The 22,160-nt window shown below is 42.1% G+C and overlaps 2 protein-coding genes across 2 annotated transcripts in view; one reads left to right on the top strand and one right to left on the bottom strand.

Annotated features, from left to right (window-relative positions):
* Positions 1–22,160, top strand: part of CBX5 (chromobox 5) — a 43,584-nt gene that overhangs the window by 6,641 nt on the left and 14,783 nt on the right. Inside the window, exon 2 of the mRNA XM_012450361.3 lies at positions 15,470–15,648. Coding sequence (XP_012305784.1) covers positions 15,512–15,648 — 137 coding nt within the window. The 5' untranslated portion in view covers positions 15,470–15,511. The remainder of the gene's footprint in view (positions 1–15,469; positions 15,649–22,160) is intronic.
* Positions 18,743–19,236, bottom strand: LOC110567223 (small ribosomal subunit protein eS25-like). Its single transcript, XM_064376717.1, has one exon. It carries the CDS (start codon positions 19,179–19,181, stop codon positions 18,804–18,806), a length of 378 nt encoding a protein of 125 aa, XP_064232787.1. The 5' UTR covers positions 19,182–19,236; the 3' UTR covers positions 18,743–18,803.

The raw sequence follows: 22,160 nt of genomic DNA, 5'->3' as shown, positions 1-22,160 counted from the left end.
CGTGATCTGCCTACCTTGGCCTCCCAGAGTGCTGGGATTACAGGTGTGAGCCACCGCACCCAGCCCAGATTCATCTTTTAATCACATCTTTTGCTATATAAGGTAACATTTACAGGTTAAAGCGATTAAGATGTGAATCTCTTTGGGGAAAGGCCACCATTCAGACCATTACACATTGGTTTCCTAACCCCTATGCAAATAGATGTGACCTAATTCAGAAAAGAAAAGGTTATTTTTAAAGAAAGAGAGGCAAGTGAAAAATAAAAGGCCAGAAACCTGGGTCCTTGTCCTGCGTCTGCCATTATCTAGTGGTGTAGCCATAGGTGAACCATTTGCCCTTAGTTTCTTCATCTTATAGGGAAGGAGTTAGATAAGTCGTATTTAACAAGCCGCCTAGCCGTAAGACTTTATGAACTGACTCCGAAGTCATCTTGGAGTTTGTTTTTTAAGTCAATAATTTTAAATGTGAATCAAACATTACAAATTCTAACATCGAGTGTAGTCCTGTTCTTGCCTAGGACTTGAAGGATGGAAGACTGAGCTCTTGGCTGTCAACTCCTTGAGGTATTAACACAGGATAACTGACCTGCATTTGTTAGCTGTGTGCTTAAACCTTTTTGAAGAAAAGATTTTCTTTTTTCTTTTTTTTTTTTTTTTCACTAGGTACAGACCTTGATATAGTCCAAGAAGAAAATATTTTCTACAAGGGATGTAATAGACTAGCTGGGACATTTTCACTGTATTTCTAGTGAGGCTATAAACTGTGTAGCCTGGATTTACTTTCCAGTAGTAGTAGTTCATCAAAATTAAACACTGACAGATTTTTTTCTACCTGAAACTAGGTCATGGACAGAGTGAAAATTTTCGCATGCAGTCTTATTCTTCAAATTCACTGAATGCCTATTCTAGCCTGCTTCGTTGCTAGGAGGGACACTAGATAAAGCCATGAGCTTAAGATGGTGTACTTGAAAGGACTGTTTCAAGATCAAGTTTTATAACATACTCGTTATTTATTTCTTCTGTGGAGAGGAGCAACCAAATTGAATTCAAGTATTTTTCTGATTGTAATCTATGTTTCTTAGAATAAAGCAAGTTCATATCTGAGCCAGAGGGTATAATTATGTCAGAATAAAATATAATTATGTCGGAATAAAATGCCCTGTACTCAAGAGGTCAACTAACAGGCTGGGAAATCTTAAGTTTTGTTTCTAAGGCAAATCCTTGAACTCTGTGTGCCTTGTTTCTCATCCCTAAATCTGTACAACTCACTTACTTCACAAGGAGTTGTGGAGGGTAATATACTGCCAATTTGTTCAGTATTTCACAACAATGAATTATGCTTAAGATCTGATAAAAACATAGCAAACCTCATTTATGTGAGTAGAGACGTGTAGATGAAACTTACAGATAATAAAGAAAATTCATTAAAGTTTTTTTTACTTCCTTAGATTATCATTTTACCTTCTGTTTCCTATATATTTTTCAAAGTATTTTGCTGTTATTTTTCCATAATAGACTTATGAGATAGGTAGGGCAAATAACACCAGGTTATGTAATGAATAAATCTATGAAATGGATGTAATAATCCTAAATGTCCTAAAAGCTAATAAAGCTTGAATATATACAAAGGAAAACAGAAATTAAATACCAGGCCGGGTGCGGTGGCTCACACCTGTAATCCCAGCACTTTGGGAAGCTGAGGCTGGTGGATCACCTGAGGTCAGGAGTTCGAGACCAGCCTGGTCAACATGGCAAAACCCTGTCTCTACTGAAAATACAAAAATTAGCTGGGCGTGGTGGCGTGCGCCTGTAATCCCAGCTACTTGGGAGACTAAGGCAGGAGAATCACTTGAACCCAGGAGGCGGAGGTTGTAGTGAGCCGAGATCGTGCCACTGCACTCCAGCCTGGGTGACAGAGCAAGACTGTCTCCAAAAAAAAAGAAAGGAAAAATGAAATAACAGACATCAGCAATTATATTTGTATTATATTTAAATATATAAATCTGCAATTATATTTAAATTTCAGTGCCCCTCAGTAATGGATAAAACAGGTAGATGAAATCAGTAAGGAAACAAGACTTGAACAACACTACCAGATATGATTGACATTTATAGAGTAGTACAAGCAACAACGGAATACACATGCTTTTCAAGTGCACATGGAACATTTGCACAGACAGTTTATCTTTGGGGTCAATAAGTCTCAAATTCAAAAGGATTCAATCATAAAGTTTTTTTGTTTTTTTGTTTTTTTTAATTTAAACGGGGTCTTGCTCTGTCATCTAAGCCAGAGTACAGTGGCACAATCATAACTCAATGCAGCCTCCAACTCCTAGGCTTAAGTGATCCTCCTGCCTCAGCCTTCTGAAAAGCTGGGACTACTGGCATGTGCCACAATGCTCAGACCACCTTCCTTTTTTTTTTTTTTTTTTTTTTTTGTAGAGACAGGGTCTCATTATGTTGCCCAGGTTGGTCTCAAACTCCTGGGCTCAAGTGATCCTCTCATCTCAGCTTCCCAAAGTACTGGGATTACAGACATGAGACACTGTGCTTGGCCAAGATATGTTTATTTCCTGGCCATAGTGCACTTAATAAAAAATCAGTAACAAAGCCATCAAGAAAAATCCCTAAATATTTTTAAACTACACAACACACTTCAAATTCAAAGTAAGCTACCTACAAAGAGGAAAATTGCAAAGAAAATTTAAAAATACTTGGAACTGAATGAAAATGAAAACATGATAAATCAAACCTTCTAGGATGAGGCTGGGTGCTGTGACTGATTCATGTAAACCCAACACTTTGGGAAACTGAGGTGAGAGGATCACTTGAGCCCAGGAGTTCAAGACCAGACTGGGCAACATAGACCTAGTCTCTAGAAAAAAGTATCCAGGAGTGGTGGCTCGCCAGAGTAGTCCCAGCTACTTGGGAGGCTGAGGTGGGAAGCTCACTGGAACCTGGGAGATCAAGGCTGCAGTGAGCCGTGATCCTGCCACTGCACTTGAGCCTGAGTGACAGAGATCCTATCTCAACAAAACAAAACAAAAACTTGTGGGATGCAGTTAAGAAAATGCTTAAAGGGAAATTTATAGCAGTAAATACTTAAACAAAAGCAGGTCAGTGACAGGTTTGCCCCTGTGAACCTAGAAAAAGAACAAATTAAATCCAAAATAAACAGAAGAAAATAGTAATGATAAGAGCAGTAATTAATGGGATATAGAACAATAGAGAAAATCAATAAAACAGTTCTTTGAAAAGATCAATAACTGATAAAACAGGAAAAAAATACACCAATTACCCGTATTAGGAAATAAGGGATATCACTACTGATCCTACATATACGAGAAAAGTAATAAGGGATATTACGGAAAACATGAATACATTCCATGTCTTAGTTGAAGTTAGTGACTTCCTTGAAAGACAGACTACCTCTGAAATCTAGGTGGGAAAAAAAGCAAAGACTACCAAAACTTGCTTAAATATAGAACCTTGGGTGGGCATGGAGGCTTACACCTGTAATGTCAACATTTTGGGAGGCCACAATTTCCAGATTAGTCTAGGAAACATGAGACTTCTCTACAGACAAAAACAAGAACAAAACCTCTGAACCTTACTTGCCCTATCTCTATTAAGGAAAAGGAATTTGTAGTTAGAAATCATCCCACAAAGAAAACTCCAGGCCTAGGCATGGCGCAGTGGCTCATGCCTATAATCTCAGCACTTTGGGAGGCTGAGGCGGGTGCATCACGAGGTCAGGAGTTTGAGACCAGCCTGGCCCTCTTGGTGGCGGGCTTCTGTAGTCCTAGCTACTCAGGAGGCTGAGGCAGGAGAAGCACTTGAACTGGGAGGCAGAGGGTGCAGTGAGCTGAGATTGCACCACTGCACTCCAGCCTGGGCAGCAGAGTGAGACTGTCTCAAAAGAAAAAAAAACTCCAAGCCCAGATGGCTTCACTGAAGAATTTTACCAAACCTTTTAGGAAGAGATACCAATTTTATACAAACTCTTCCAGAAAACAGAAGCAGGAACACTTATCAAAACAGTTATTTTAACTTCATCTACTGTCACATTTAACTTCTGTTTGCTTTATATTTTTCAGAGTATTGTTTTTCCCACAGGAGATGTTTAAGTAGGGCTAATAACTAACACCCATGAGAGTCAGCTTTTCCAATTTGACCTTTTAACGATCTAGTTGGGTTAGGACCCACATGTACTTATTCCTGTCCTGATCTTTCCACTATTGACAAGTTTTAGCTTTTTTATAACAACCTTTGGAGAAGGCGCTAACTTGACCAAGGAGAAACTTCAAAAATCTTCAGCCTTAAAATTGAAAACTGGAATAGACTCTGTGCCCAAGTATTGCTTGACACTTTTTAGGCCCTCAATAAATATCCCATAATCAACCAATTTTAGAATAAGGATCAGAATTACTATTATTAATCATGTATTTGGCATAGGATTTGAATTGCGAATGTACGAAACTGGACAAAAAGAGAGTCAGAAAAATTTTACGTAACACATCAAAACACTCACTTGAAGAGCTGGGTGGTCTGAGATTGCTCATCCCTTTAGCCATTTATCTGATGCCTTTCTTTGCATTTAACTCAATATAGCTGAAGTGTAGAGCACACTTTTATGATACTGTGGCATAGTAACTCAACTTAAATGTCAATAGAGACACTTGAAAAGACCTGCAAGGTTCAATAACTTCTGGTGTGGGTTTGTTTCTCCTGTCATCACCTATTATGTACTTTTTTCTACAGCTTTTAAATTGCCACAGAGAGAAATTGGTCAAGATCATAATACATGGCCCAGGAGCTGCCAAGGATACAGTTGTATTTTTTTTTTTTTTTTTTGAGACAAAGTCTCACTCTGTTGCCCAGGCTGGAGTGCAATAGCACCATCTTGGCTCTCTGCAACCTCCGCCTCCCTGGTTCAAGCCATTCTGCCTCAGCCTGCTGAATAGTTGGCATTATAAGCTCCCACCACCATGGCTGGCTAATTTTTGTATTTTTAGTAGAGATAGGGTTTTGCCATGTTGGCCAGGCTGGTCTCAAACTCCTGGCCTTAAGCCATCTGCCCACCTTGCCCTCCCAAAGTGTTGGGATTACAGGCGTGAGCCACTGCACCCAGCAATATTCTCGTATTGTATGGGATGGAAAAAGTTCAATACTGACTTGATTTTATTTATCTAAATTATAGACTGTGACTTACATATAATTCATGTTGCATATATATCAGGCAGAGTCAGAGCACAAAATTATACCATATGTTGAAGGAATTTCTTTTGCTCCATGAAGTTTTCAGTCTAAGATATTTCTTATTACAATTATATAAAAGTTTATTTTTTTAAAATTTATCTAAATTATAGACTACGACTTCCATATAATTCATGTTGCGTATATATCAGGCAGAAGTAGAGCACAAAATTATACCATATGTTGAAGGAATTTCTTTTGCTCCATGAAGTTTTCAGTCAAAGGTATTTCTTATTACAATTATATAAAAATTTCTTTTTTGTCAGCATGTATTAATCAGATTTTAGTATACTGATTTGTATTTTTGGCTGAGGGCGATGGCTCACGAGTGTGATCCCAGTACTTTGGGAGGCCGAGGCAGGCGGATCGCTTGAAGTCAGGAGTTTGAAATGAACCTGGCCAACATGGTGAAACCCCATCTCTACTAAAAATACAAAAATTACTAAGCGTGGTGGCACATGCCTGTGATCCCAGCTACTCGGGAGGCTGAGGCAGGAGAATTGCTTGAACCTGGGAGGCAGAGGTTGCAGTGAACCCAGATCACATGACTGTACGCCAAAGTCATGACACCTCAGGTGATCCGCCCACGTTGGCCTCCCAAAGTGCTGGGATTACAGGCCTGAGGCATCATGCCTGGCCAAATGTCTTCTTTAAACTGACACTAAGAAAACCTAAATTGTCTGACTTAGCAGAGGATCTTTGTTAAAATGGATGATTTGATGAAATGACCTGAAGGAGCCTTTGTAACCCTTAAGCTACTGGTGTCTAAAATATGCAAGCTAGATGATGCCATGATAAGGACTGAATCTTAATTTTATGTCTGATGTTTGGAAAATGCTTTATGACCATAATTTTATTTGGGGGGTGGAGAATGAACATTTTCAGTTCTCTTTTAATCCGTCTGTATTTTGTGAACATGATCTGCCAAAGTGGTATGTATAAATCTAAGATTCATGGTAATCTACTCAAATGTTGCTGTTATCCATTTTTCTTAAGATTTATTCATGATGGAATTTCCAGGTTCTTTGTGAAAGGTGACAAGGTCTACAAATTCATGTTTCATTACACTCGAGAGGAGTGGATGTGAGATTAACACCCACCTGAGAGTGTAGTGCCTTGAGATGAGTTCAGTACATTTCCAAGCATAGAGTTGTTGGAAAACACCATCTGGAAGGCATTTTCCCATGGTGGTGCCAAGTTCTGCTTTCTCATAAATCTTGAAACAATTGGATATTTAACCTCTTACCCAGTGGTGGGTTTAGGTGTACCCTAAATAAATTTAAAGAAAACAGATACTTTTTTTTTTTAATTGAGCAACATAGAATGAGTGTTTCCGAAAACTGATAGTTGAGAGAAGAAATTCAGTAGATTTTAATGAGGGTGAAAAAAAAGAAAATCCAATATAAAACAAGATATAAAGCAAGAATTTTTGTGTTACTGCTGAATACACCAGTTTACCAGACTGATACCTTCAAGAAAATTGAGTCTGGTAGCCCACATTCATTTATAATATAATGGTAGTCAGAGCTTGGGGGACACATACCAAATGGAATGTAATTATTATTTTAAATATAGATGAGGTCTCACTATGTTTGTTCGTGCTGGTCTTGAACTCTGGGCTTTAGCCATATTCCTGCCCAAATTGTTGGGATTATAGGCATGAGCCATGGCACCCAGCCAAGTATGTTTTTATCTTTTTTTATTTTTGAGATGGAGTCTCGCTCTGTTGCCCAGGCTGGTGTGCAGTGGTGCGATACTGGCTCGCTGCAACCTCTGCCTCCCAGGTCGAAGTCATTCTCTTGCCTCAGCCTCCTGAGAAGCTGGGATTACAGGTGCCCGCTACCATGCCTGGCTAATTTTTGTATTTTTAGTAGAGACGTGGTTTTGCCATTTTGGCCAGGCTGGTCTTGAACTCCTGACCTCAGGTGATCCACCTGCCTCTGCCTCCCAAAGTGTTGGTATTACAAGTGTGAGCCACCGGGCCGGCCGTGTTTATCTGAAAGCAGGAGGGTTGGCCTGATTCTGTGTGTGTCTGTGTGTGTGTGTGTGTGTGTGTGTGTGTGTGTGTGTGTGTGTTTCAAGACAGAGTCTGTCTGTGTTGCCCAGGCTGGAGTGCAGTGGCACCATCTTGGCTCACTGCAACCTCCACCTCCCAGGTTCAAGCGATTCTCCTGCCTAAGCCTCCCTAGTAGCTGGGATTACTAGTTTGCATCGCCATATCTGGGTAATTTTTGTATTTTTAGTAGAGATGCGGTTTCACAATGTTGGCCACGTTGGTCTCGAACTCCTGACCTCATGTGATCTGCCTGCCTCAGCCTCCCAAAGTGCTGGGATTACAGCTGTGAGCCGTCGTGCCCAGCCTCTTGGCCTGATTTTTAAAGGATCGTGAACTAGAGCTGTGCTAGCCAATGGGAGAACATTTCTTTCTTCCACACTCTCTTCTATTAATAAAGTTTGTGTTGTCTATATGTGGCTTATTAATGATAGGGGTGTTAACGACCACAGTTAATCTTCCTCTTCAACTCTTTCCTAATCTAGTCTCTTAAACAGACATTTAAAAACCTTTTAACTCCTCTTGAATTCCGTGCTCATGGGCTTTTGGTGGAGGTGGAGTGATAGTTATCAGCCCATTTAACAAAACCTGAGACAGCCAGGACAGCTGTAATGTGCATCTCTATGCTGGGTTTTTGTTAAAATGCCACATGGCTAATACTTTAGAAATCATAAATCCACTGCAAGAAAACATCTTTATAGAGGATATTTTAGTTTTATGCTGTTTGTGTTACATACCTAAGACCATCAGTACTTCAAGCTCCATAAAGAGCAAGGAACATAGAACAGATTAAAATGTTTCTGTAAGTTTGGTTTGTTTTCCTCTGTTTTATTTGCTGCAATAAGGCTATATAGAGGATGCCTTGAAGACAGTGCTGTAGCTGACAATTTAATCTTCATGTAAGCCACTATCTCTCCCTAAGGGCCTTAAGGAAAAATGGGAATTTTGCAAGTCTGGGCCAACTGCAACCACTCATGAGTGGCATGTTTAATTAATCCATGTGATAGGGAGCTTTGCATATGCACTCTCTTCTGCTCTTTAACCCTGGCTTACTTCCTAAAGGATTTTGCCTAGTTAGGGGGTTTATAGAATTTATTCTGGGCCGGGCGCGGTGGCTTACGCTTGTAATCCCAGCACTTTGGGAGGCCGAGGCGGGTGGATCACGAGGTCAAGAGATCGAGACCATCCTGGTCAACATGGTGAAACCCCCGTCTCTACTAAAAATACAAAAAATTGGCTAGGCGTGGTGGTGCGTGCCTGTAATCCCAGCTACTCAGGAGGCTGAGGCAGGAGAATTGCCTGAACCCAGGAGGCGGAGGTTGCAATGAGCCGAGATCGCGCCATTGCACTCCAGCCTGGGTAACAAGAGCGAAACTCCGTTTCAAAAAAAAAAAAATTTATTCTGAAACTCTAAAATAGAGAGCTCATTGATTATGCATCTTGACATTTCGTCTGATTACCATCTTTAAATAATTCAGTAGGTAGTTCAGTGAGGCAGCTTACCAATTGACTTTCATTCTTTTTTATTTTTATTTTTTGAGACGGAGTTTCGCTCTTGTTACCCAGGCTGGAGTGCAATGGCGCGATCTCGGCTCACTGCAACCTCTGCCTCCTGAGTTCAGGCAATTCTCCTGCCTCAGCCTCCTGAGTAGCTGGGATTACAGGCACGCGCCACCATGCCCAGTAATTTTTTGTATTTTTAGTAGAGACGGGGTTTCACCATGTTGACCAGGATGGTCTCGATCTCTTGACCTCGTGATCCACCCGCCTCAGCCTCCCAAAGTGCTGGGATTACAGGCGTGAGCCACTGCGCCTGGCTGGCTTTCATTCTTAATAAAAAGAAAGCTTAGGGAAATATCTAGAATTATGTGTACTTTTGCTCATAAGTGGTGATGAAAATAAAATGGCTATACCAAGATCTAAGAAAAGCCACCAGAATGGTTGGCATTGAGAAGTAGTGACTGCTTTGTGGGGTTGAGGCAGGAGGATTCCTTCAGGCCAGGAGTTTGAGACCAGCTTGGGCAACACAGTGAGACTGCATCTCACCAAAAAATAAAAAAATGTAGCTAGGCATGGTGTTGTGCCCCTGTGGTCCCAGCTACTCAGGAAGCTGAGGTGGGAGGAGACCTTGAGCCCAGGAGTTTGAGGCTGCAGTGAACTGTCATTGCGCCACTGCACCACAGCCTGAGCAAGAGAACAAGACTCTGTCTCAAAAGAAAAGTAATGACTGGAGGTACGAGAGTAGAGCCTGAACTGGACAAAGCAGACAGATAACAGGGACCCTATGTGGGTTGTTCCAGGATTAAATGGTCAATGCTAAGGGCTAACCATTACCTCTTATTTTGTTTTTGTTTTTGAGATGGAGTCTCGCCCTGTCGCCCAGGCTGGACTGCAATGGTGCCATCTGGGCTGACTGAAGTCTCTGCCTTCCGGGTTCTAGTGATTCTCCTGCCTCAGCCTCCTGTGTAGCTGGGATTACAGGCATGCGTCACCACACCAGACTAATTTTTTGTTTTTTTTTTTTGGTATTTTTAGTAGAGACGGGGTTTTACTATGTTGGCCAGGCTGATCTCAAACTCCTGACCTCATGATCTGCCTGCCTCAGCCTCCCAAGTGCTGGAATTACAGGCGTGAGCCACCAGGCCTGGCCTACATCTTGTTTTTCTGGGCAGCCCTAGCTTAGTTGTGATGCTCTCTCTGTAATTGCTGGGGACTGATACTTTTTAAACTTTTAATGTAAGGATTTTTTCTCCTCTTTTTATTTTTTTTTTAATCCCATCCCCTTCTTTCTGCTTTACCTCCTCATCTCTTCCCCTGTACCCACTTTTTGGAAGATATGGATCTTCCAAAAAAGAAGAGTCTCCTGGCTAGGCACAGTGGCTAAAATACAAAATTAGCTGGGCATGGTGGCGCATGCTTATAATCCCAGCTACTCAGGAGGCTGAGGCAGTAGAATCATTTGAACCCAGGAGGTGGAGGTTGCGGTGAGCCGAGATTGTACCATTGTTGCACTCTAGCCTGGGCAACAAGAGCGACTATAAAGTTCTTTGATGGTTTTCCAAGGCTGACTTCTCACCAGATCCCTGGTTTGGGTGCCTCCCCCCAGCAATCAGAGGCCTATATGATAAATTTGCCTTGTGTTGTTGATATGGAGGGTTGCTAGAGTCTGCTCTTTTCTCATCTCTTTATGGACCTTAGTTGCTTTAATCTATCTATAGTTATTGGTAGCTTTACCAGAGAGTTCCTCTATATTTGAGAGAGAGGGCTGAGAGCTGTTATGCCTGAAAGACTCTGGAAATTTGAGAAGCTGCTCACCCTTTCCCTTGGAGATTTTCACAAGGATAAGGTTGTGTTCAGAGGCTCATCGTCTTTTCCTCTGTCATGGTATTGGGATTCTACCTTAATCACTCCATCATCCTGCCTGCCATGTCTCATTTCTCATGCTGGAAAGCTCCCTCTTCCTAAGCTCACTGTGAACCACCAGTCTTGATGCTTTATCTGGTCCAGGCTCTAGCCCTTAAATTGTTCAAGTGGCTTTGTGTTTCATTTGACCCTAATACTCTGGGTCGCACTGTCTAAAAGAGAATTATGTCCCCTCCGATGTCTGAGTGCATTTCTCATTTCTTACTGCTGCTCCTGAGCAGATCTGTAACTTCAAGGTTAAGACAAGACACATTCCATCAGAACTATGTCGTCATCCTTGCCAGCTTCTGATCTGTGACTGTCCAGGAGATTTACAAGACAATTGCATGCCATTCTTTAAAGAATATTATGGTTGGACTCTGACTCTTGGCATCAAGCCCGATTCGATTTGTCAGCGGTTACAAAACCCATTTCCCTAGAAGAAAGGGACCTCAGCCCATGTGCCCTTTGAGTACTTCTTAAGGGTGGAAAGGAGGGAATTGATCTCAATCTTAATTTCCTGATGTTTTGTGGGGAGGGGTGGACACCAGAATTTTTTTGTCTCTTTCTTCATTAAATTCACTTTTCTTTCTCTTAAAGGTTTCACCAAAATGTTAGTATTGCTGTCATTCTTTCCTGTTCCTTATTCCTTTACAGAATTACTATTAGTCTTCATTCTGCCATCTTCAAAGTTTTTTTTTTTTTTTTTTTGAGACAGAGTCTCGCTGTCACCCAAGCTGCAGTGCAGTGGCACGGTCTCGGCTCTCCGCAACCTCCGCCTCCCAGGTTGAAGCGATTCTCCTGCCTCAACCTCCTGAGTAGCTGGGACTACAGGCATGGGCCACCACATCCAGCTAATTATTTTATTTTTAGTAGAGACAGGGTTTCTCCATGTTGGCCAAGATGATCTCGATCTCTTGACCTCGTGATCTGCCTGCCTTGGCCTCCTAAAGTGCTGGATTACAGGCATGAGCCACCACACCTGGCATTTTTCTGAATTTTAAGGAATATGTATTTTACCCTTTTGAGAGAGAACATACCTACCCTGTTCTCTGAAGGTTTATTTGTTGTCTAGTGCCTAGTTAACAAACACACTGTTCTCTTTTTCTTGCTATCTACTAACGTGTTGAGCTGCAGGAGTTACCACATGTGATAGGGTTTACTAGCTTAGGTTAATTTGGAAGGTCACATGTTTTCTTCTGCTGTTGTATTCAGCCCTGACATATTTTTACGTAAGGTTCTCTTTGGGGGACTTAATACATCTTTGGTTTCAACATAAACTCACTTTTTCCCTAGGAGGTGGGTTGTGGGGATTTATTTGACTCATTTAAATGATGTTGGGGTTAGATGGGAAATTTATTTACTCAAGATCAATACATGGCAAGTTAATGAGAGTCAGGATCCTATTTAAATGTTTGGCATTGTTTTCATATCCCTTAATTATGAAAGGCTTAAAAAAAGGGTAAGAAGAATTGAAAAATGCAGTTTTTAATTGGAGGTTTGCTGGTGAGCCTTTCAAATTTGATAGAATCTTTTGTAATTAAAAATTTTCTGCTTTGCTCTTACACCCTATGGTTTCTTCTGTTTGACAGCCAAAATAGTCACCATTCTCTGCTTCTTCTCAACTGAGTTCTTTGCTTCTGATCGTCCCTTTTTCTTACTCTCCTATGGCAGCCACTTCCAGCTTTGAAGTTCCCATATCTATAAAGCAGAGTAGAGTTTGGAGCTCTCTAAAATGTTCTTTAGAGCCAGAAGAATGGAAAACTTATGGAATTTCAAGTCTCTAAATATCTTTTTTATTTATCCTGGTACTCCTCAAGTATTGGGACATACTGGTACAGAGTTGCACATTAATAATGTATCAGGTGATGAATAGTTATTAACAAATCTGTTTCATAACATTATAGAACAACCTAGAAGTGGTTTTAATTTAACAACCATTAGGTTGGTAGAACTGCTCGCCTCTTTTTTTTTTTCAACTTCTTAGGAATTTTTTTCTCACCTGTTATTTATTTTATTTTTTTGAGACAGAGTCTCACTCTGTCGTCCAGGCTGGAGTGCAGTGGCACGACCTCGGCTCACTGCAGCTTCTGCCTCCCAGTTTCAAACGATTCTCCTGCCTCAGCCTCCAGAGTAGGTGGGACTGTGTGCGCCTGCCACCATGCCTGGCTAATTTTTTTGTATTTTTAGTAGAAACGGGATTTCACCGTATTTATCAGGCTGGTTTCGGACTCCTGATCTCAAATGATCTGCCTGCCTCAGCCTCCCAAAGTTCTGGGATTTACAGGCAGGAGCCACTGTGCCCAGCCCTCCACCTGTAATTTTAGTTAAAAGGGTTTTTTTTTTTTTTAGTGTTTCAAGTCTTTGGATTGTGTCTCTAGTAATCCTCCCAAAGAAGGAAAGTTATTATAGTGTCTTTAAAATACTTCCCCTCCCCCGTTTCCTGTTATTTTTCCCCTCAAGCAATTTTAATTAACTGTTCAGTGACAGATGGTAAAATGGTATTGCCCAAAGTGCTTCTGGTGGGCTGGATTAGGGGATGGGTGGTTTGTACTGTTCTGTTGTAGAAGGATCCAGCCTTTCCCCTCCCCCCTTCAGTTGAGCTGTAATCTTGTTAGATGATCTTAAAATGCTATTGATTAATTTACAGTGCTCTTAGAGAAATAAACATAAATTCTGTGTTTAAAAGCTAAGAAGTAATTCCCTTGAGTTCTGAATGCCTTATCCTTGAGGCCAAGGGAGGTACCTTCCAACTTCTCCACCCAGTCTTCACTGAAAAGGAAAGTTAAGCCTTTTAACTTTTCCATTTGCCTCTCCCTCTTAGTGTAGTACTGCTGCCAGTTGCTATGGCAACGGACTGGGACAGCTGCGCAGTGGCGCCCAGGCAGCTGGGTGGGGGCGGGGGAGCTGCCAGCCCGCCAAGACCCAGACCTGGGAGGGGAGGCCCCTCCTGTTAGCCCAGAGGGAAAGAAAGAACTGGGGCGATCCGGTAGGTAAAGGAGGGAACCCCCATTCATCTTCTACCTTTGGGGTTCCTGTTCTGCATGAAGGTATAAAGGGAGATTTTCCTTTTCTCCCTCAAAATGAAGAACACATGTAAATCCTTGTTTTTCCTGGTGAGGCAGGGGAGGCCATAGCCACAATGCTTAACTGCATGCATCTAACATGGGGCTGGTTTTAACCCCAGCGCTCTGACCTAAACTGCTCAGCTCCCGGAAATTCCAAGGTGAGTGGGGGTGGGGGTGGGGTACTCTCCCTGGAATATGACATTTCCTGTCTCTGGTGAGGTCGGAGGCTGTTTTATTTTAAATAAACCAAATCAGATATTTTCTTGAAGCTTAGGATTCTTCTAAATTCATGGAAAAATTATTTTACTCCCCCACCTACATTTTCCTACTACTTCCTCTTTCAAATAGAATATTTTAATAAAAACTTAGTTCAATGATAGGGCAGTAATGGGTATAGGCAGTTTTTAGGTGGGCAGACCTATTGCTAATAAGTTCTGGAAATAGGGTTTCCAACTATATATTCTTGTAATAATTTTTAATAATTTGAAGTGAATTGATAATTGCCACTTTTTATGTGACTTGAGCATAATTCTGAGATGAGTAGTGGGCCCTCCCTATTTCTAGAAGTGGTTTTCTGGTCAGGGTGGAAATATTTAGAGGGTGCTGAAAAACATCTTTAAAGATTACAGCAAAATAATAATGGAGTTCAGCTAAGAAAACAGTTTCTGCTACTCTATAATCCAGACTGTAGGCACCATTTAACATGGTTAAAGTAAAATTCTTAAAAATGATTATGGAACAACAACGTGAGAATTTTAAAAACTAGATTCTCTGTTGAATACCCCCTGGTGTGCATATTTCTGAGCTTAACTCAATTTCCATTTGTGTTTTCTTGCTTCAGCTTTCCTTGGGCCTATGAATGGTTCCTCTGTATTTTGAGGAGGCTTCATGTTGATGCTGAGTCTGGGGCCAGACTTCTTTTTCCTCCTCCTCTTCTTTGGCCCTGAGTCAACTTCAGTTAAGAGGAGAGGTACCTTCTTAACTATTTGGGTTAGTTGCATCTTGGGAATTACTGAACAATCTAATGAGTAATTTTGAATTTTAGGACTAAAAATTTTTCTCTCCTCCCTGCCTCCCTCCCATCCACCAAACTAGCTTGCTAAAAAGGAAGCTTAGTGTGTTTGAGATGTCAGCCTTGCTTTTATGAGCTGATGGATGCTCTGAAGGGACAAGCTCAATTTGTTTAAGGGAAATGTACCGAGTCACTGAAAATGTGGTGAAAGATGCCTGAGGAAGCCTTTTTTTGTGCTTTTAAGAGACTGGGCAAGATGCTCAGAGCACAGAAAACTTATATTTTAGTGGCTTTCGTTTTTTTCACTTTTATAAAGACCCTTATTCATCTTGGAGGGAAAGGTTTAGTTCTATCTTGGTTAATTTAAGTGAAGATTTTCCACATTTCTGTTTGAGTTCCTGGCCAGGAATAACATACCACACTACTTGTCTTTTGGAATCTGAAATAAAAGAGTTAAACAGTTATACCTTCTAATAATTTTGGTCTCTTTAGTCGTTGAGGAAGTGAAGACTGATTGATTTCTAAATTAAATTCTTAGGACTCATCTGTAGAATGATTTGAGACTCAAGAGCTGGGCACATGGCAACTTGATGTTATTCCCTTTTCATCCCATCAAGAAGAGACAAAGTTTTTAACTCCTCACATGGATTCTAACCATTTCGCCCTTTGCCTTTGCAGGAGCCCAGTGGCCTTAGTCTTTCAGGTGGAACGGTGTGCGACATGGGAAAGAAAACCAAGCGGACAGCTGACAGTTCTTCTTCAGAGGATGAGGAGGAGTATGTTGTGGAGAAGGTGCTAGACAGACGCGTGGTTAAGGGACAAGTGGAATATCTACTGAAGTGGAAAGGCTTTTCTGAGTAAGTTCCTTTTTTTCCCCAGGCTTTGGGAAAAAAAAGACACAGACACCTTTTGGTTTACTTCCTTAGGAATCACAACCATCTTTGTTTTTTTCTTCCCCCTCCTGCACTCTTCCTGAGTTAGAAGACACAGCAATAAACAAAACAAAATCTCCCCCCTTGTGGAGCTTCTGTTCTAATGATACTGCTTTTGAAAGGTAGTATAATGAATTGGTTAGGAGCACAGATTTGGGAGCCAGATTGCCTGGGTCTAGATTCTAACTCCACCACTTATGATAAAAACTGGATAGCCTTGGCTAATTTCCTTAATCATTTTATCTCCTCAGTGAAGTAAGGACAAGTAGTAATGCTTATAAGGCCAGATGCGGTGGCTCACGCTCTAATCCCAGCACTTTGGGAGGTCGAGCCAGGGGATCACCTGAGGTCAGGAGTTTGAGAACAGCTTGGCCAACATAGCAAAACCCCATCTAACTAAAAATACAAAAAACGAGCTAGGCTGAGGCAGGAGAATGGCTTGAACCCAGGAGGTAGAGGTTCCAGTGAGCCAAGATTGTACCACTGCACTCCGGCCTGGGTGACTGTTTTTAGTAGAGGCAGGGTGTCGCCATGTTGTCCAGGCTGGTCTTGAACTTCCAGGCTCAAGCGAGCCACCTGCCTCTCGTCCTCCCAAAGTGCTGAGATTACAGGTGTGAGCCGCCGCGCCCAGCCGTGAAAATACTATTTCAACATTAATACAAAAGTTATTAATGAGATGTGTGTGTGTGTGTGTGCGTGTGCTAACACTTGAAAATCTGGGATATATTTTACACTTTATAGTGCATCTCCATTCAAACTAGCTGCATTTCAAATAGGCACATGTGGCTAGTGGTTACCATATTGGATGGCACAGCTCTGCAGTATAGGAACAAAATATACTAAAAGATACAGTGGTTTACCAATGCTTTTGGATAAAGGTTATTTGTCAGGAACCTTTGAAACACACTGGAGGTTATTTTATTGCATGAATCAAGGCTTCTTATCTGGAGAATTAATGGTATTGTAGGTGAGATCATTCATGTATTGCAGGATCCTTAGCGTCTCTAGCACCTAGAATGCAAGTATGGGTAGCCCAACAATCAGAAGATGCCCTCCTTGTTTCTAGAGAGGAGTGGTATCACAGCTTCCACTAGAGATGAGCACTGTTGAGTTTGAGAGACCTCTAGAGCACTAACAGATAGGAACTAAAGTAACACCTGAAGATTTTGAAGATGTTTATTGGGCCTATTGAATCACCACTGGAAATACCTGGATGTTTGAAAGATACTTGAAACGCTTTCTCTGCCATTGAGCTACTGGTACCTTACCATAGATAAAACGGGGAAAGACAAGGTTTGGAGTAGACAAGTTAACATTGGTCTTTACTTTTTCAGAAATGCCCTGGATTTCATAAAAGACTGGAACAGATCAGCATTGTCTATAGCTAAATGTGCTAGACAGTGATGATTCTACCTCTTGTGCTCTCTTTGATTCTCATAAAAGCATTCAGAGTCCAGGCATGGTGATGTATACCTGTAGTCCCAGCTACTAGGGAGGTTGAGGTGGGAGGATTGCTTGAGTCCAGGAGTTCTGGGCTGTGGTGCACTAAATTGATCAGGTGTCTGCATTAAGTTTGGCATCAATATGGTGACCTCCCAGGAGTGAGGGACCACAAGGTTGCCTAAGGAGGAATGAACCAGAGCAGGTCAAAACTCCTGACCATTAGTGGGATCATGCCTGTGAATAGCCACTGCACTCCAGCCTGGTTAACATAGCAAGACCTTGCCTCTTCAAAAACTGTAATTTTTTAAATTTATCACACATTTTTATTTTTAAAATAGAGATGGGGTCTCACTGTATTACCCAGGCTGGTCTCGGACTCTTGGGCTCAAGTGATCTGCCTGCCTCAGCCTCTCGAAGTACTGGGATTATAGGCATGAATCATTTTGACTGACCAACCCAGGCCCTTTTTAAATCATACCATGTTGTCTTCTGGGTGAAACTGGTTGAAGTAGAAGCAGCAGTACCAAAGTGTTAGGAAAAGGGATAATCCCATTATAGAACTGGCTTTCCTTGCTATCAACATAAAAAAGGAAATTAAATAATAGCAATAATAGTAGAAACAAAACCTTATAATTTGTAATTGCCCTATAATAAATTTTGCTGTGTTGTGTGCTGTTTAATATAAAACCCAACCCCAGCTCTGCTTAAAATTAACTAACTCTGTGAAAGCTACCTTGTCTATTCTCCCCACATTCTCAGCAAAGTTCCCAGGCATCCCAAAACTCCTGTTTCTTCTGCTGGCCAGCTGCAAGGTCACAGGGCAAAATAACCCCAAAAATGTACAGTGAGTTTCTCAAAATGCTGTTTTCAAATATAACGTACATCACAAAACATGTTGCAAATTAATTAACTGTTCTTTGTTCTAACTTCTGTAAATCTGTTAGCTGCTACGTCATCCTAAATGTATAAAAATATCCCATTTTCTTTCTCTGGGGCTCAAACTTAAAATGCTAATCTTCTAATCTGGTAGCCACCTTAATAAAATCCTCCTGTTTAACCCATTGGTCTCTCCAGTCTCCTATATATACTGTAAAAAACAGACTCTTCGCAACCCCGAAGTCTGTTTGGCTTGTGTAATGGTGTTGGTACATCTTTTGATACTGCTATGTTAATTTCCTCTGGGATGGTAAACTATATGGTCTGTGGGTTTTGGGGAAGATTACTGTGTCAAGAATTTTTTCTCTTTTTTTTTTCCTTTTTTTTTTTTTGAGTCGAAGTCTTGCTTGTTGCCCAGGCTAGAGTGCAGTAGTGTGATCTCGGCTCACTGCAACTTCCGCCTCTTGGGTTTAAGCAATTCTCTTGCCTCAGCCTCCCAAGTAGCTGGGATTATAGATGTCTGCTACTGTACCCAACTAATTTTTTTGTGATTTTTAGTAGAGATGGAGTTTCACCATCTTGGCCAGGCTGATCTTGAACTCCTGACCTCATGATCAGCCCATCGTGGTCTCCCAAAGTGCTGGGATTACAGGCGTGAGCCACCATGCCCAGCCGATTCTTTTTATTTATTTTTTTATTCTTTTTTTTTTTTTTATTTAATAAAGTTTTATTTTTCCGAATGTACAGTTGGTTGGACCTATTCATGCATCTTCACCAGCAGCTGGAGCATCTCCACCCTTGGTATTTCTGGTGTAAATTACTTGAGCTCTGTGCTTTGAAACCAGTTTGATAAGTCCTTTGCTATGGAGCTCCTGAAGGTCTGCCCTGGCAAGGGAGCCTCGAATCTTCAGTCTCTCAGAGACCACAGCTGGAGTTATAAGTTTATAGTTGGGAACTTCCTTACAGAGTTTGTCATAGGTAGCTTTGTCAAACAAGACTAAGTTATTGAACTTGTCCCGAACTTTGCCTTTGGACCACTTCTTCTTTTTGGCCTTGCCCCCGGATTTGTTCACTGGGTCTTTGTCTTTCTTGGCCGATTTTCCGGCGTCTTTCTTCTTCTTGTCGTCCTTGGGCGGCATTGCGAAGCTCGGAGAGCAACAGCGAACACTACAACTGCACTAAGATGTCGGACAAAAAAAAGCTTTTTTTTAGAGACGGGATTTCACCATACTGGTCAGGCTGGTCTTGAACTCCTGACCTCGTGATCCGCCCACCTCGGCCTCCCAAAGTGCTGGGATTACAGGCATGAGCCACTGTTCCTGGACTCTTTTTCTTTTTTTGAGACAAGGGTTTTGCTCTTGTCTGCCAGGTTGGTGTGCAGTGGCAAGATCTCGGCTCACTGCAACCTCCCTCCTTCTGGGTTCAAACGATTCTCCTACCTCAGCCTCCAGAGTAGATGGGATTACAGATGCCCGCCACCACACCTGTCTAATTTTTGTATTTTTAGTAGAGGCGGGGTTTCACCGTGTTGGCCAGGCTGGTCTTGAACTCGTGACCTCAGGTGATCAACTGCCTCCACCTCCCAAAGTGCTGGGATGAGAGGAGTAAGATGAGGAATTTTTTTTTTTCTGCTGAGAGAAGGGATATAAAGGAATATTAGCTCAAATAATTTAGAAATAAATTTTGTCTCAATATTCCTTTTGTAGAAAGTTGTTTAGGTCAAGAGTAAATAGCTCAGATTTTTCCATTATTCTGCTTCCTGTTTGAGTCAGGTTATTATGGGGTGTGTTCAGATCATTTCCATCTAAAGAAACCTAATTTAAAACAAACAAAGGCTGGGCGCGGTGGCTCATACCTGTAATCCCAGCAATTCAGAAGGCTAAGGTGGGCAGATCACTTGAGGTCAGGAGTTCAAGACCAGCCTGGCTAACATGGCGAAACCCCATCTCTAGTAAAAGTGCAAAAATCAGCTGGGCGGTGGTGGCAGGTGCCTGTAATCCCAGCTACGCAGGAGGCTGAGGCAGGAGAATCACTTGAACCCAGGGGCTGGAGGTTGCAGTAAGCCAAAATCACGCCATTGCACTCAAGCCTGGGCAGCAAGTGCAAAGCTCTGTCTCCAAATAAATAAATAAATAAATAAAACAAAATTCCCAAGACGGGATGGGTGTGGTAGTTCATTTCTGTAATACCAGCACTTTGGAAGGCCAAGGCAGGAGGATCACCTGAGCCCAGGAGTTTGAGATCAGCCTAGGCAACATAGTGAGATCCATCTCTACAAAAAAAAAAAAAAGGTAGCCAGGTGTGGTAGTGCACTCCTGTAGTCCCAGCTACTTGGGAGGCTGAGGCAGGAGGATCACTTGAGCCTGGGAGGTCAAGGCTGCAGTGAGTCATGATCATGCCACTGCATTCCAGACTGGGTGACAAGGTGAGACCTTGTTTCAAAAAAAAAAACAAAAAAGTAACATTTAAGATAATATAAACTGGGGGTCCATGATTTGTTATTGTTCTTTTCAGGAGTTGCACAGATGATTTTATGTGTAAAATCATGCTGTTTTTGCCACTTCGAAACCAGAATTCAATTTTTTTTTTTTTTTTTTTTTTTAATGAGATGGAGTCTTGCTCTGTTGCCCAGGTTAGAGTACAGTGGCGAGATCTTGGCTCACTGCAACCTCTGCCTCCCGGGTTCAAGCAGTTCTCCTGCCTCAGCCTCCTGAGTAGCCGGGACTACAGATGCCCACCACAACATCTGGCTAACTTTTGTATTTTTAGTAGAGATTGGGTTTCACCATATTGGCCAGGCTGGTCTCAAACTCCTGACCTTGTGATCTGCCTGCCTCAGGCTCCCAAAGTCCTGGGATTACAGGCGTGAGCCACCTCGCCTGGCCAAAATTTGGGTTATTTAAAAAAAAATTTTTTTGGTATTTTTTATTTTTTACTTATTTATTTTTTTGAGACGGAGTCTTGCTCTGTTGCCCAGGCTGGAGTGCAGTGGTACAATCTCTGCTCGCTGCAACCTCTGCCTCCCGAGCAAGTGATTCTCCTGCCTCAGCCTTCCAAGCAGCTGGGACTGTAGGCACACGCCACCACTCCCTGCTAATTTTTTATTTTTTTAGTAGAGATGGGGTTTCACCATGTTAGCCAGGATGGTCTCCATTTCCTGATCTCGCGATCTGCCCATCTTGGCCTCCCAAAGTGCTGGGATTACAGGCGTGAGCCACCATGCCTGCCCTTTTTTAATTTTTTGAGATGGAGTCTTGCTTTGTCGCCCAGGATGGAGTGCTGGTGTGATCTTAGCTCACTACAACCTCTGCCTCTTGGGTTCAAGTGAGTCTCCTGCCTCAGCCTCCTGAATAGCTGGAACTACAGGTGCACACCACCAGTCCTGGCTAATTTTTGTATTTTTAGTAGAAATGGGGTTTCATTATGTTGGCCAGGCTGGTCTCAAACTCCTGACCTCAGGTGATCTGCCCATCTTGGTCTCCCAAAGTGCTGGGATTACAGGCGTGAGCCACCTTGCCTAGCCAGCAAATTTGTTTTGTTTTGGTTTGTTTTGAGACAAAGTCTTGCTCTGTCACCTAGACTGGAGTGCAGTGGTGCAATCTCAGTTCACTACATCCTCTGCCTCCCAGGTTCAAGCGATTCCCCTGCCTCAGCCTCTCTGGTAGCTGGGATTACAGGCGTGCGCCACCACATCTAGATAATTTTGGTATTTTTAGTAGAGACAGGGTTCATCACTTTGGCCAGGCTGGTCTGGAACTCATGACCTCAGGTGATTCACATGCTTCAGCCTCCCAAAGTGCTGGGATTACAGGCATGAGCCACTGTGCCCAGCTGAAATTTGGGTTTTTAAACAGCTTATTTGAGGTTTAATTTAAATACCATAAAATTCACCCACTGAAATTGTATAATTCAAGCTGGGTGTATTGGCTCACACCTATAATCCCAGCATGTTGGGTGGCTGAGGCAGGCAGATCACTTGAGGTCAGGAGTTCGAGACCAGCCTGGCCAATGTGGTAAAACCTCGTCTCTACTAAAAATACAAAAATTGGTGGCACATACCTGTAATCCCAATTACCGGGGAGGCCGAAGCCGAAGAATCACTTGAACCCTGGAGACGG

Source organism: Aotus nancymaae, unplaced genomic scaffold, assembly GCF_030222135.1.
Source record: "Aotus nancymaae isolate 86718 unplaced genomic scaffold, 86718_ANA_hifiasm-v0.15.2.pri h1tg000016l, whole genome shotgun sequence".
NCBI classification, from domain to species: Eukaryota; Metazoa; Chordata; class Mammalia; order Primates; family Aotidae; genus Aotus; species Aotus nancymaae.
Note: the sequence above shows the minus strand (reverse complement) of the source record. Positions and strands in the feature narration are given on the sequence as shown.

Bases quoted from the DNA above. Each gene is read 5' to 3' on its own strand.
- LOC110567223 (XM_064376717.1), bottom strand. From the start codon at position 19,181: ATGCCGCCCAAGGACGACAAGAAGAAGAAAGACGCCGGAAAATCGGCC.